The sequence below is a fragment of the Paramormyrops kingsleyae genome, chromosome 21 (assembly GCF_048594095.1).
Source record: "Paramormyrops kingsleyae isolate MSU_618 chromosome 21, PKINGS_0.4, whole genome shotgun sequence".
NCBI classification, from domain to species: Eukaryota; Metazoa; Chordata; class Actinopteri; order Osteoglossiformes; family Mormyridae; genus Paramormyrops; species Paramormyrops kingsleyae.
In genome coordinates, this window is record NC_132817.1 from 15,335,594 (window position 1) to 15,349,516 (window position 13,923).

The 13,923-nt window shown below is 46.0% G+C and overlaps 1 protein-coding gene across 5 annotated transcripts; it reads right to left on the bottom strand.

The window, feature by feature from the left end:
• Positions 1-69: 69 nt before the first annotated feature.
• Positions 70-13,605, bottom strand: LOC111836569 (uncharacterized). Of its 5 annotated transcripts, none has more exons than XM_072704099.1 (21): positions 13,271-13,605; positions 12,529-12,655; positions 11,923-12,053; positions 10,686-10,774; positions 9,250-9,314; positions 8,891-8,948; positions 8,684-8,754; positions 8,317-8,423; positions 7,985-8,115; positions 7,787-7,809; positions 6,992-7,093; positions 6,348-6,456; positions 5,920-6,098; positions 5,504-5,670; positions 3,303-5,056; positions 2,708-2,997; positions 2,393-2,587; positions 2,073-2,213; positions 1,596-1,724; positions 1,381-1,446; positions 70-484 (listed from the first exon to the last, which is right to left on the bottom strand). In XM_072704099.1, exons 2-21 carry the CDS (start codon positions 12,589-12,591, stop codon positions 410-412), a joined length of 3,945 nt encoding a protein of 1,314 aa, XP_072560200.1. In that variant the 5' UTR covers positions 12,592-12,655; positions 13,271-13,605; the 3' UTR covers positions 70-409. The 5 variants fall into 5 exon arrangements, with proteins under 5 accessions (XP_072560200.1, XP_072560198.1, XP_023653715.2 ...); XM_072704097.1 differs by having other exon boundaries at positions 5,504-5,598; positions 13,218-13,605; XM_023797947.2 differs by having other exon boundaries at positions 13,218-13,605.
• Positions 13,606-13,923: the final 318 nt, after the last annotated feature.

A 13,923-nucleotide genomic window follows, 5' to 3' on the forward strand; every position in this document is an offset into this window, starting at 1 on the left:
TGCTAATCAGCAGCAGACTGTATTTTTCACCACACATTCGCACAAATAAGAACAGCAACTGAGAACAGCCAGACTCACTTCTCGTTTATTGAAGGGACCTATTGATCCCGATAGACAGAAGTGAAAGTATTAAGTGTTATCTGGACATAAAATGACAGAATGTTGGCAGAAGTCTTGGTCTGACTCCGCCCCTATTCCTGGTCTAAATTGTAATTCAGCGTCTAGGTCGTTATGTCATTTCCACAGCCTAATGCGACAACTACAGAGCTAAGTGATTCCCATCCTGGACCAGTCCACATGTGGAGCAGAAAGGTTAGGGTTGTGTATGACACGCAATACAGATTCCCAGTACAGAAGTCCAGCAGACATCCTGGATGGGTGGGGGCCCGGGGTGGGACTCTGCGTCTTCTCAGTGGTCCGGTTCAGTCTGGGTCATCCTCAGGATCTGCAGTAGCAGGGCCTGCACCTCTTCGTCCATGCGGCCCTGAGGGTCAGCGAGCGCATGCTAATTCACCACCCCGACAGGAGAGGCAGCACCCCCCCCCCCTTAAGTGAGAAAATAAGCTGCCAGGAGGGGGAGGGGGTTCAGTATGGTCAACTCTTTTAGAACAGTTAACAGTTCACACTGCATATCAGACTGGAGAGCCCTGTCTTACATTTATGTGAGCTTGTTGCACTTTCACATCATGGTCAGATTGACCATCGGACACCCCCCCCCCCACCCAAGACCTCTGACACAATTCAAACACTGAATGTGCTTGTCTGTGCTGTGATCAACTGCAAATCATAGCACTGTGAGCACAAATAGGGAAGACGGGGTCACCCTCGCCCCCCCCCCCCCCCCCCAATATCAGACCCCTCCCCTTCCCAATAAAGGCTATGTGTTCCTTATCTTTTATTATGAAACTGCGCATTACTGAGTAATTTGCACGAGGATGAAACATATACCTAACAAAGACCGAACTTAGCCCTGGATCAGACAGACTCCTGTAATCATATGGGTGAGTTATTTTTTGGCTGTTTAGTTGTGAGTCTTAGTCTTATTTTAAATGATGAAATCTTCATTATTGAAAAATTATTTTAATAATGAAACATTTTTACTGTTTGCATTGCATCCTTTCATGGTGTGACTATGCATGTGTGCCTATTGCAATGTCACAATATAACAAGCACCCCCCCTCCCCCCCACCACCGCCGATGTAAATTCAGTCCCCCCCCCACAATGCCAAATACCTCCCCCTGCCACTGCTGACCACCGATTTCAGGATTTCAGCTCATACCCATCTGGTAGCTGTACATGCAGGACAACTCCTGACCCCTGAGTCATGGGCTCTAGGTGTTCTCCTCTCATTCCGAGCATCTCTGCACCCCCTCGCTCACCTGAACAGCTGCCAGAAGGTGTGCACGATACACGGACACCACCGCACGATGCTTCTCCTCCCAGTCCTACACGCAGAGGGGAACACAGTTGTGACAGAGAACAGTGAAGCACGTAGAACCCACTACGGCACGTGATGTATATCCAAGGTCTACATCTCCCAAAGGCTCTTTAACCGGCTGGTGGTTCTGACACCCAGAACGCAATCTGAACTTACCTGGAGCTGCCGTTTCAAAGCGGCTACTCTGCTCTTTGGTGCCACCTGCTGGTCGGAGCAAGGTGACGCGGGAAGGACGAGTGTCAGAGGAAGACTCCCGTAGAGGATCTCCGGGGAAAGGTCTGGGAGCTGCAAAAGGAAGAGGGTCAGTGCATCATCCTTCCTCACCTTCACTCTCTTCCATTAAATATGCCACCAGGTATTTCCAGCACCATCTAAATTTGTTTGAATGTTACGGTTCGGTTCAATACTATTCATATTGCAGACATCTTTACAAAGAAAGAAAGAACACAATGAAGTTTTATCTATGCCCTTGTACACTATGTCTATTCACTTGAATGAATGAATGAATGAATGAATATTACACTTATATATAAAGATCCCTAACCCCTAACTCACTGTCTGAGTTTTACAGGCTGATTCAAGGATAAACATCAGGAATGCCCCTATCCCCAATAGGGGTGCTCTCTCTCTCACCCCGCCGCCCTCCCTGGCTGCCCCCAGCTGGTCAGACTGGGTTCTCAGGTATGCCAGGTGCTGCCTTGAAATGGACAGCTGGGCCTCAGCTGCCTGCCGCGCAGCCTTGCTGAACAGAGCCTCCCTCTGCACCCTCAGCACCTGAGACGGGGATTTCAGGGCAGACAATATAATCCCAACACATAACACAACCTTCACATCACATGTACAGATAAAACAGGGGCCTGCTGACATCCCGTCATACACGCACTGACATAGATATGCCTGCATGCAGTCACATGCATGCATTCATGCATGCATGCATATGCATGCACACACACCTGGCTGCAGGTGTTCTGGTGCTTGCGTGAGAGATTGTTCAGCCGAGCGGTGAGGCTGCTGATCTGGCCCCGCAGCATGTTACACAGAACCTCGTGCTGCTCCCAGGCCGCCGCCCCCTGCTGGCCATCTCTCTGGGCCTGTTGCGCCTCTCGTACACTGCTCTCATTTGCCTCTAGGGAACGCTGCAGGGCCAACTACAGGAACCAAGAAAACTCATCAATTCAGGAAGAAGATGAAAAGAAATGTAGAGCGTGATAAAGTTAACATATTTAACATTTAACCTTTTAAACCTTTGTGACAGACAGCTTTTGTACCTTGACTTTCTTGTGCTCTTCTCTGGATATCATATCTCGCTGGATGGCTTGCAGTTCAGCCTGTAACCTGGATTTTTCTTGGTCAGCATCCTGGCGAAGGGCCCTCTCCACTTGGAGCTCACAGGCTACTTTGGCAAGTTCATCAGTAAATTTAGACAGCGCCTCCTGGTGCTGGGAGGTATGCGGGACATCTTGCTGTCTGCATAAGCAATTATTCACCTCCTGTTGCATGATTAATTCCTCCTTCACTGTAATATCAGCCCAACCCAATGAAGTCTGGGTGCAGCAATCTGATTGGACGGAACAAACACATGGCTAGTTTTAGACGGACCAGAAATATGTACATCTAAAATGAGCAATAGCCCGAAAATCAACATCAGTGAGGTGTGACAGTAATATAGTTGAAACTGTATACTTCATGTTATTAATCTGTGCCATGAACAACTGCATTGCCTGTTAGCTACAGTGCTGTCATCTTCATTTTATTACAGTCCACTACTTTCCTGTAAAGACTCAAGGACAGATGAACTTGAATGAAAAAAAGCAGCTGATGTGAACAGAGGAACACGATACTCCTCTTCATCCTCCTGCTTACCTTCCTTGTCTCCAGCAGGCAGACGCTGTAGCCTCTTTAGCTCCAAAAGAGCCTCACTGAGCTGATTGGCTGCCTCGGCCCGTTCCCGGGCAACCTGCTCCAGCTGTAGACTAAAGGTGAGCCTCAGCATATCTAACCCTACCTGCACCACACCCTGCTGCTCCACTTCCTGCTGGCTGCCGGTTACAGCATCCCCTTCAGTTTCTCCTCCCCTCTTCGTCAGAGCCTCTCTGTCTACCCCTTTCTTAAGCAGTATAGCCTCTGTCTCCTCCTCTTTCTTGCCTAATTGCACCTCAGTTTCATGTTCACCTTCACCTCTGTCTCCCTCTTTCTTGTCCAGCTTCACCTCTGGTTCCTCCTCTTTCTTGTCCAGATCCACCTTTGACTTCCCCTCTTTCTTGTCCAGCTGTACTTTTGACTCTTTCTTGTCCAACTTCATCTCTAGCTCCTCCTCTTTCTTGTCCAGATGTACCTTTGACTCCTCCTCTTTCTTGTCCAACTTCATCTCTAGCTCCTCCTCTTTCTTGTCCAGATGTACCTTTGACTCCTCCTCTTTCTTGTCCAGATCCACCTTTGACTCCTCCTCTTTTTTGTCCAACTTCATCTCTGATTCCTCCTCTTTCTTGTCCAGATGTACCTTTGACTCCTCCTCTTTCTTGTCCAGATGTACCTTTGACTCCTCCTCTTTCTTGTCCAACTTCATCTCTAGCTCCTCCTGTTTCTTGTCCAGATGTACCTTTGACTCCTCCTCTTTCTTGTCCAGATGTACCTTTGACTCCTCCTCTTTCTTTTCCAGATCCACCTTTACCTCATCTTTTTTGTCCAGTTTCATTTCTGGGTACTCTTTCTTGTCCAGATGTACGGACTCCTCCTCTTTCTTTCCCAAATGTATCCTTGACTCCTCCTCTTTCCTGTCCAGATCCACCTTTACCTCCTCCTCTTTTTTGTCCAGTTTCATTTCTGGGTCCTCTTTCTTGTCTAGATGTACCTTTGACTCCTCCTCTTTCTTTTCCAGCTGTACCTCTGGCTCCTCCTCTCCCTTGATCAGCTCCACATTTAACTGTTCGTCTTTCTTGGCAAGCTGCACCTTTGGCTCCCCCTCTTTCTCAAATTCTAGCTCCTCCCCTTTCATGTCTAGCTGAGCCTTTGACTCCTCCTCTTTCTTGGCTAACTTCACCTCTGGCTCCTCCTCTTTATTGCCCAAATGCACCTTTGACTCCTCCTCTTTCTTGTTCAGTTGCACCTCTGATTCCTCATCTTTCTTTTCTGGCTGCACTTCTGACTCCTCATTCCTGCTCAGCTCACTTTCTGGCTCTCTCTCCTTCTTGTGTAACTCTACACATAATCCCTCCTTTTTCTTGTTCAGATCACTCTCCAGCTCCTCTTTTTCTTCTAGCTGCACATTATGCTGCTCCTTCGGCTTGTCCAACTGCACCTCTGGCTCCTCATACTTTTCATCCAGTTTCACCTCTGGCTTTAGTTCCTCCTCAGTCTCCTCCCTCTCCTCGCCACCATCTCTCCCATCTTCTCCATTCCAATCTATATTTTCAGCAGGCACCTTATCTCCTCGACACTGCTCTACTTTCCGGTTTTCACTGGCAAACACAAGTCCACCTGGCACCTGACTTCTTAACTCATTCAGTTCCATCAAGGCCTGAGCCAGCTCTTTCTCCAGGCCCTGTAACCTCTGCCTCAGCTCCCCCATGTCCTCCAGCTCCTCCACACTATCATTTGTCCCCATTGGGCCAACACACCTAAACAGGGACAGGAATAGAAAAAAACCTCTTAAGGAAAAGATGATTGATACAGGACCTCTAATAAATACAAGGTATTCATCCTTCATAAGTCAATTATGAATGTTTTGATTTACTCCTTATCCAATTTTACAGCTGAATGGGTTAGACCCATGGGCGTCTTTAGGTCAGATCACTCGGGGCTATATATTTTAACTCCGATGCCAATCTTCCTTCAAAAACAAAAAAGTCAAGCCCCAAGTAAACTTGAATTAGCCTTGGATCTTTTCAATAGCTAGAAACTCCCCTAAATGGACTACATATTTTATAATTGATTATAGTTGGGATTTGTCTCAGTAATTATGCATTATGCTGTCCAAGTGTTTTAGACCCAATTAGCTACTGCTATTTAAATATTTTGTAGTGGTGGCATGAAAGTGCATAGAGAACTGAAATAATGTCTGTTACCCGCCCTCTTTTGCCAAGCTGGAGGCTGCAGCAGAAGCCTGGGACTCACAGACGGTCTTCTGTTGGTCTTCACTGTCATTTGTGAGAGCGTCAAACTGATCAATAGGGACCAGGAGTGAGTATAAGCTCTGAATGTCCACACTGTCCGATTCCGACATCTCCATCCTCTTCATGACATGAACGGACAGACCACAGAGTAAAAGCTCCCTCGCCATAATTAATTTCACTGATTTAGTCTGTTGCCAGTGTCTGCTTGCATGTGTGCATCAATGTCTGCTTGAGAACAGGTGAAAAACAAGCGCTGTACGAGAATCAAACAGTTATGTGGGTGAATAAGCGCAGCTGCCACTGCAAAGTTCACTTCTTTAGGCAAATATCGAGAAATGTATCATAAATAATATGATGAAATGTGGTACCTGAGGTGTGAGAATTCGGTCTCCCAGCTGCCCCTGCAGAGCCCACCAGGCATGCAGGTTCCCCTGACTGAGGGGGGTACGGAGCGAGTCGCAGTCACCCTGGGACATGTAATCTTCCCGGGCAGAGACAAACTCCGGCTCCGAGTCCCGTGACTTTGGGGAGAGCGGCTTCTCAGCCCCTAGAAGAGACTCGCATGAGCACCTTTACAGACCCAACAGACAGCTGGCAAACCATAATGCAGAAAATACAAATAAACAAAAGAGATGCCTTTCAAACTTGTGCTTTCCAGTCATTTTTGCATAATCCCACGCATGCTTTTCTCATTCGGATCTGAAATTTCACTCTGTATGGAGGAATTTTGCGATCCGATCCATGCATAAAGCCCTGGGCTTCACAGACCCAAAGCCCCGCTGGGTGACTGACACACCAAAATTCTCTGTCTCCAGCTGGGGCGTCTCCAGCAGGTTCTGGATGGCCACCTGGAGCCTGACCCTCTCTGCCTCCACCTTCTCCAGCTGTTCCTGCAGCACACACAGCTGGGGAGGGGGGTGTTGGGGTGGTTAGGGCACATGAATGTAGGCATGTACACTGACATACATGTGTTTGTGGGAGTAAGAATCATGAGAGATCTGATGAATATTAGAGACAGTTAGCCCTTAAAACTAAGTTTAGTTAATTGTTACACCCAAAGGACGTCTACAGTTCTTACACACCTAAAAAGGTGGTGTTGTATAGGGTGACCAGATATTCCATGTCAGGGAGGACACTTTGACCTAGGACAGGATTTGTGATCTACTATTTCAATTAAACAGACCTGGATTTCACTTAAGCACCAAATTCTTGCTGTGTGCTGATTGGTCAGTCTCCTTTAATCATGCATCGTTCACTAATGTTAATGTGAAACAGCTGCATGAGTCTTTCAGTCAAGCAAACAAAGCAGAAGAGCTAAACTTTTAGCTAAGTACAGGAGCCTTTTTCTTTTAAAGTAACTTGCAAAACCTGAAGTAGCTCAAAGTGAGCTGAAATGGATTATCTGCTCACCCTAGTGTTGTGTGAATCTACATGCAATACCTCCTCCAGGACACCGTGGGCACTGTGGTGCTGCCGCTCCAGGCCCTCAAGCTTCTGCAGTAGATGAGCTCTCGCTGGTTTCAGCCTGAAAATACCTTCCATCTCATACACAACAACTCAGTGTCATTACCTGATCCAACAGCAGAGCACAACGTCCATGCAGTTTCTGAAGCAGCTTATCCTATTCTGGGCATCCAGAGCTTATGGGCACAAGGCAGGGAACAACCCAAGATGGGGCACCAACCCATCGGAGGGTTCATTCACACATGCACTCCTATGGAGAATTTGGTAACGCCACTCAGCCTCAGCAGAGGAGAACATGCAAACTCCACACACATGGAGCCATGGTGGAGACTTAAACCCTGGTCCCAGAGATGTGGGGCAACAGTGCTGACCACTGCACCACCATGCCACCCACAGAATACCACTGCATTGCCTAAATGCCCCACAGAATATACCAGCTGCACAGATCGCAGTGGACCTCATCTTGCACTCTTCTCCACATACTGAAATGCATATTTTGAAGTGTGGATGGAGAAAAATTTCTTACGGTAAATATTATGCAACTTACTATAACTCATGCTCAAAGAGAGGACAGGGTGCATCTTAATTTCCCAGGAGGTAAATCTGTGCAACTGTGTTCTCACATTAACTGATGCGCTTGCTATTATACAGAAGTGAAACGTAGCAGTGATTGGATACAAGCAGCACATTCATGCTAGCAGCCGTGGTTTCTTGCATCGCAGTGCAGTGCCATGTCATCTGGGAGTATGTAAACAACACACACACAGTTACCTCCTCACCGGTGCCTTCCGGTGCTTCATGTATAAGTGGGAGGGAAAAGATGAAATACAGACAACAGATCTTTTAAGCCGCAGCTGCACTGAGATGTATAACAGGAACCGTGTGTTTTCTATCAGTCGATATCAACCACCCATTAGAAATGATTGAATCACTGTACTGATATGAACTGGATGATCTCACTGACAATACCTTGCACTGTGGGCTGGAGCAATTGACTCAAACACTGTGCCTCATTGGCTGACTGAGGGTTGGCTCCGCCCCTCAGCAATGCATCAATTGTCTCCAAATTGCCATTCTTATACGCCAGCATCAGGGCTGATCTGGAGGAGCGTATGCATGATTAGACTGCGTGATCATTGGTCCACCTTGGCATTACTCAGAGTACAAGCTTTTTAAAGGCAAACATTGCGTTTTTTTCATTGTATTGGGCCTCCATAATGAGCTCTGTGTCCATATAAACTGTAACTGGACTTTTAAGATGTTGGTTGTTTTTAATTCAGAGTGCTGGAAAGCGCCCTCACCTCCCCTGGCTGTCTGGCTGGTTGACATTAGCGCCTTGGTCTAACAAGAAGACACACAGCTCTGGGCGCCCCATTTGGGCTGCTAGGAGGAGTGGTGTCACCCCATCCTGTGGGAGCAATGAGACTGGGCTTTACTACATTTCCCACAATCCTTTCTGTTTGATGCTTGTCCATATGACACTCCAATTCACAGCAACATACATGCCATGACTGCAGTCTACAATACATAAGTCTTGTTTACAATACATAAGTAGAAAAGTAATTGCTTAGAATGCACACAAAGGTTAATCCTAAATTAGTATGGCACTCAAAGTGCAATCAAAAGTGCAATCAAGACTCTCTTATGGCTTCAGAAATAATGACCCACCGCATCTTGAGCATTTACACACGCCTTGAAATTCCCCAGCATCTCTACACAAGCAAAGTATCCATGAACCACTGTATCAGCAGCAGGGCACAACAGAGAAAGAAGGAAACAGGAAGTTAACAGTTTATGGGGCTTCTGCTTGAGGAAAGCTGAGGCACATGTGAAGATGGGCCTGGATTTACAGAAGCGGGGTTCGGTAGGACCTACCTGCGTGATGAAGGGCTGTCCTGCCAAAGCCATCGATTAAATCCACGGGGATCCCCTCCTGTGAGACAGCATTGTCACTAGCGTACATAACTCTATGGCTGTTTCCCAACCCGGTCCTTGGGGACCCACAGACGGTCCCCGTTTTTGCTCCATCCCAGTAAATGTTGACCGCATGCAGGTCCCTGAACACCAGACTGGGTAACGGCGCTCAATGGCATATCACAGCAAAGAGGAAACTGCCTGATCACAATGTGTTCATTCAGGCACTGCTGCTTTGTGCCCAGCACCATTATTCAGTGAAGATGCAGTATTTGTAGTCAGTCCCCTGCCTGAACATCGCCGCTACACTGGGTGCTCACCCGCAGCAGTCTCCTCAAACACGCGGCGTGGCCGTTTTTAGCTGCGAGGTGCAGAGCACTCAGTCCTTGGGGAGAAACAAAGACAGTATTCAGCTGATATTTCAGTGGGTAAATAACTAGACTCATTACCAAGGGGCCTCACTAATATACACCTGAGAAAAGATTTGCATCCGTAATTGTTTCAGTGAAAAATGAATAATCCAGTTTATAAATGAGGTCATATATATATACACAGCATATGTGTGTGTGACTACGTGTGTATCTGTATATGTAACTGCAAACAAGAGAGAGTACGAGAAGCAGTGATGTATTCAACCTCGAATACAAATCAAGTATCAGTCAACCAGTGCCTGAGTCCTAGTTAAAGTCAGAGTGACCAGTACTCAGGTCTCAGTCCAAATTCAAGTCATCAGTGAGTAAGTCTGAGTCCAAATATAAAAAGACCCCAAAGATTTTCAAAAATAGACAATAACAGAATTCAAACACAGCAGGTAAACCAAAAAAAGACTATTTCTTCTATACTATCTATATCTATACTACCATTGCCATACATGCTTAAAAAAAACTTTCACTCTCATGAATAATTACAAATTCTACGCTTCCTGTGGATATTGGTGGACATATTTGGTAACTTGTGAGAAAAGGTCCTAAGGACCATCTGATCACCCAGTGTTGTATTCATCCCCAGAGCCTGGTACTCTTTGTATCTGTTGTGGAAAATGAAAAAATACTGCTGTGTGAATTGAGTAACCTTTAAATTACTTTTTTAGATAAAAGTATGGCAAGGCGTTTACAGAAGTTTGGCTGCATTTTTAGGGGTCAGATCCAATCAAAATTGAAGAGGATAGAACATGTCAGATTAGGTAGGATCTGATCTGTGGATTAGGATTTTGTGCCCATGATCGGAAGGTCGCCGGTTCAAATCCCATGGAGGGCAGAGTGATGTCAGTGTTGGGCCCTTGAGCAAAACCCTTAACCTCAGCTGCTCCAAAGACACTAGCTGACTCCCAAATTCTCACGTGGATGTCACTTTGGACAAAAGCTTCTACTAAATAAATAAATACAATGTAAATAGAAAAAAAACACACACAGTTCATTATCATTCCAGTGTTATTCAACTGACACACCAGCATAATGTCATTGATGAGCTTACAACAACATGCTTTTTATTGTGCTTTGACTGATTGAGTCAGAGTCAAAGTCCAAGTCAGAGTCACAGGTGAGTCTCAGTCTAAGTCTGAGTCATGGTAATCGTGTCTTGAGTACTACAACACTGGTGTGAAAAACTGTAGCGTATAAATCGGATCAAACCAATCCTCTCCCGAATCACTTCCTGTCAGTCAACAGCTCAGCTCAAAGCTTCTCCTGTTTGCTGACATGCTGTGTTAGAGATATTCTGCTGGGTCCCATGTCTGTGAGACGTGGAGATGCGTTACCGCTCCCATCCGGGCTGCTGACATCTACGCCATGTGACAGGAAGACATCGAGACAGTCCATACGCCCCTTCGATGCACTGATGTGGAACCTGGAGAGGAGAGTTCCTGGAACTGTCACTCAATGTCTGAAGGATGGCTAACAAATAAATGCTGGAGTATTAGGAGTATTACACTGAACTTTGGGAGTATTACACTGATCTTTGGGAGTATTACACTGAACTTTGGGAGTATTACACTGAACTTTGGGAGCATTACACTGATCTTTGGGAGTATTATAAATATATCAAATAAAACAAGTTTCCTTTATAACATGGAAAGAGCATGTAACAGTGCATGTCTGACATCCTATTAACTGGTTGTCTGGTGATGGTATAGTCAAATTCTAGGCTGTCCTTTAACTTTAAATACACCAGTTAACTGTTTGATTCCATGAAACGGAGCAGTATTTAATGTGCCCTGTAGAAGGAATGCCTCAAATTTTCTTTGCTGTTATAATTGCTAGAGGAGGTTACATTGATGAATAAAAGACACGATATTTTCTTGCTAATAAAGGGACTCAAATGGTGAATATACTGTGAATGTATTTGTTAGTGAAGAATGTTGAGTGTATTTTTAGCAAATGTTAAGTGAGTAACATGCAAATGTAGAAAATCTCAGTGTGTGCATAAAACCTTTGACTGGTAGTGTATTCCACCCAATTTCCACAAGCACTTATCTAGGACATGTTTACTGTGAGCCTGGAGCCCATCCAAGAGACACAGGACAGGGGACTGGGCACATACTCAGACACCAATTGACTTAGTCTGCGTGAAATAAAGGGAGAACATGCAAAATCCACACGACAGAACCAGGGCTGGGAATTCATGACCTTTAAGGCGTAAGGCTACAGTACCACCCATGACCATGTGACTCAATCTAATCCAAGCATCATTTAATTTGGTTACTATTTATATAATAATAATAATAATAATAATAATAATAATAATAATAATAATAATAAAGGCATTATATATATTGTTGTTGTTGTGTATGTTATTATTATTATTATTATTATTTATTTTAATAATAATCCATGCATTATGGGTCTATCTATCTATCTATCTATCTATCTATCTATCTATCTATCTATCTATCTATCTATTTGCAAAGACTGAAATATCAAACTTATCCAAGGCTTAAAAGTGTTATGGGTGTTAGAAAAGTCCACTAAGAAAATATGATCAATTCACTGGCTCACGCAGATTTTCCATCGGGATCTAGCTTGGAGGGGCAGAGCCCCTTCTTCACCAGCAGGGCGGCAACCTTGTCGGGGTCGTTCTGCTCCACGGCCTGCAGCAGCCTCTCATCACTTTTATTCCAGTCCAGGCTCTGACAGAAGGCGGACAGCCACACGCAGACAGCCAGAAGATGCAGAAGCATCACGGGGGGAGGGCAGACGTCATCATCATTTCATAAGAATTTCTGCACATTCGTTCTGCAAGACCTGCTTATACATCCTGAACATCTAGCTTTGCATTTATTAACTGCAAGCACTTTTCTCCAAAGCTAAATATAGGTCAACCTGAATAACAAGTGCTTTGGCTTGACAACAGAATGGCTGACTATAAAATACACTAAAATACTGCATTATAATAATGGACTACAGCAACGGTTTGAGATAATAAATTGCTCTTGGAACTTATGCATAACATTAACCTCATAACGTAGCAAACAGCAGAAGCTCGTGATATGCATACATATGAGCATAACTCATAAAACTACATCGGGGCCAGGAGTCGGACGTAGTCCTATCCCCAAATGTAATCTTTAGCCCCAGTAGTGTAACATGTGGTCGGAAACATACCCTGAGCGCGCTAAAACAAGGGCAATAGCGCTTCATCCAATTGAGCAGGAGTTGGGAATCCATGGGGTCGCGAGCACAGCGCGCAGCCGGGCTCTCGGTGACCGCGCTGAGGACTGGAGGACCGTCCCTTTTGGAAACAGAGACAAACGCCTGTTCATAATCCCAAATTCACTCACACACACACGCCCAGACACAAATTGGCGCATGCACTCATATGCATGTAATCTGCAGTGCCAGACACGTGGACCGGTGCGCAGAAACTCAAGGCTGAGCAGATGCTGATTTAAGGGGATTCACCATGACACAGATCATCACACAGAGAAAACCACAAATACTGCCACACAGAGCTGCCGTGGTGTTAGCGCAGACGGGCCGACTGTGATTTGACAGATTTGCCAGAAAGACACATCCTACAAGGACGTAAGAACACTGCTTTTTACTCTGAGGTACTTCTCTCAAATTAGCCCGGAAGACCGTAAGTAAATCACCCTGCGGGTTAATAAAGCACGAGAGGTACCACATCCCCCCCCCCCCCCCTACCCGGGTGCGATCTACAAACCGCAGTCTGACACCGCATGTTCAGACTCCACCCTTCAGAGAGAATAACGGTCTATCCACGGAAGATGCAGATACACAAATGCACAGACAGAACACGGCTCTACACGTTTGGTAGCCCAGTCTCACCCCACCGCTCTGGTGTTCGCATCCGCCGCAGAGTCCGTCGCAGCACTGCAGTCCGTACCTCGCCGGAGTCTCCTCTCCTTCTGTGCCCTTCCTCCTCGCCCTCACATCAGATGCTCTATTAGGATTCCCCCCGCTCTCTCTGCGACTCCTTTAGCCTTTTCTGGAATCTTTCTTGGCGCGCGCTGCCCCTCGGTCCTCCTTTCCCCTCGCGAAACTCTCCGTGTTGTTCCGGCTTGTTCTCCCCCTCCCCCGTTTATCTCAGCCCGGTCATCTCTCAGCCCCATTTGCATCAGCGCATGACAGCTCAGCAAAACTGAGCGCCAGCGTCAGGGGACAGAGAGAGGACCGTCGTGAAGGCCCTGAGGAGCATACCGAGAGGCACTCTGGGGGATCAGACAAGGATGTAGAGAGATGCACTAACGTGCGTGACAGGGACTGCAAGGGTCGTCCTATTTTTTCTGATTGACCCAAAAGTTGAAAAGGGAGGTGTTGTGCTGGACCTGACAGGGTTTGGGAGAGATGTACTGATGGACCTGAGAAGGACCAAGAGGGATAGTCTGTTGGACCCTAGACTGATCTCAGCAAAACAGGAATACACAGGTGACTGTATCCATGTGACTTAAAACGTAACAGCTGCAGAAAATGCAAAAAGACTGCATTTTACATACGTTATATATTTGTTCACTGGATATTGTTTTTAGCGTTTTTTTA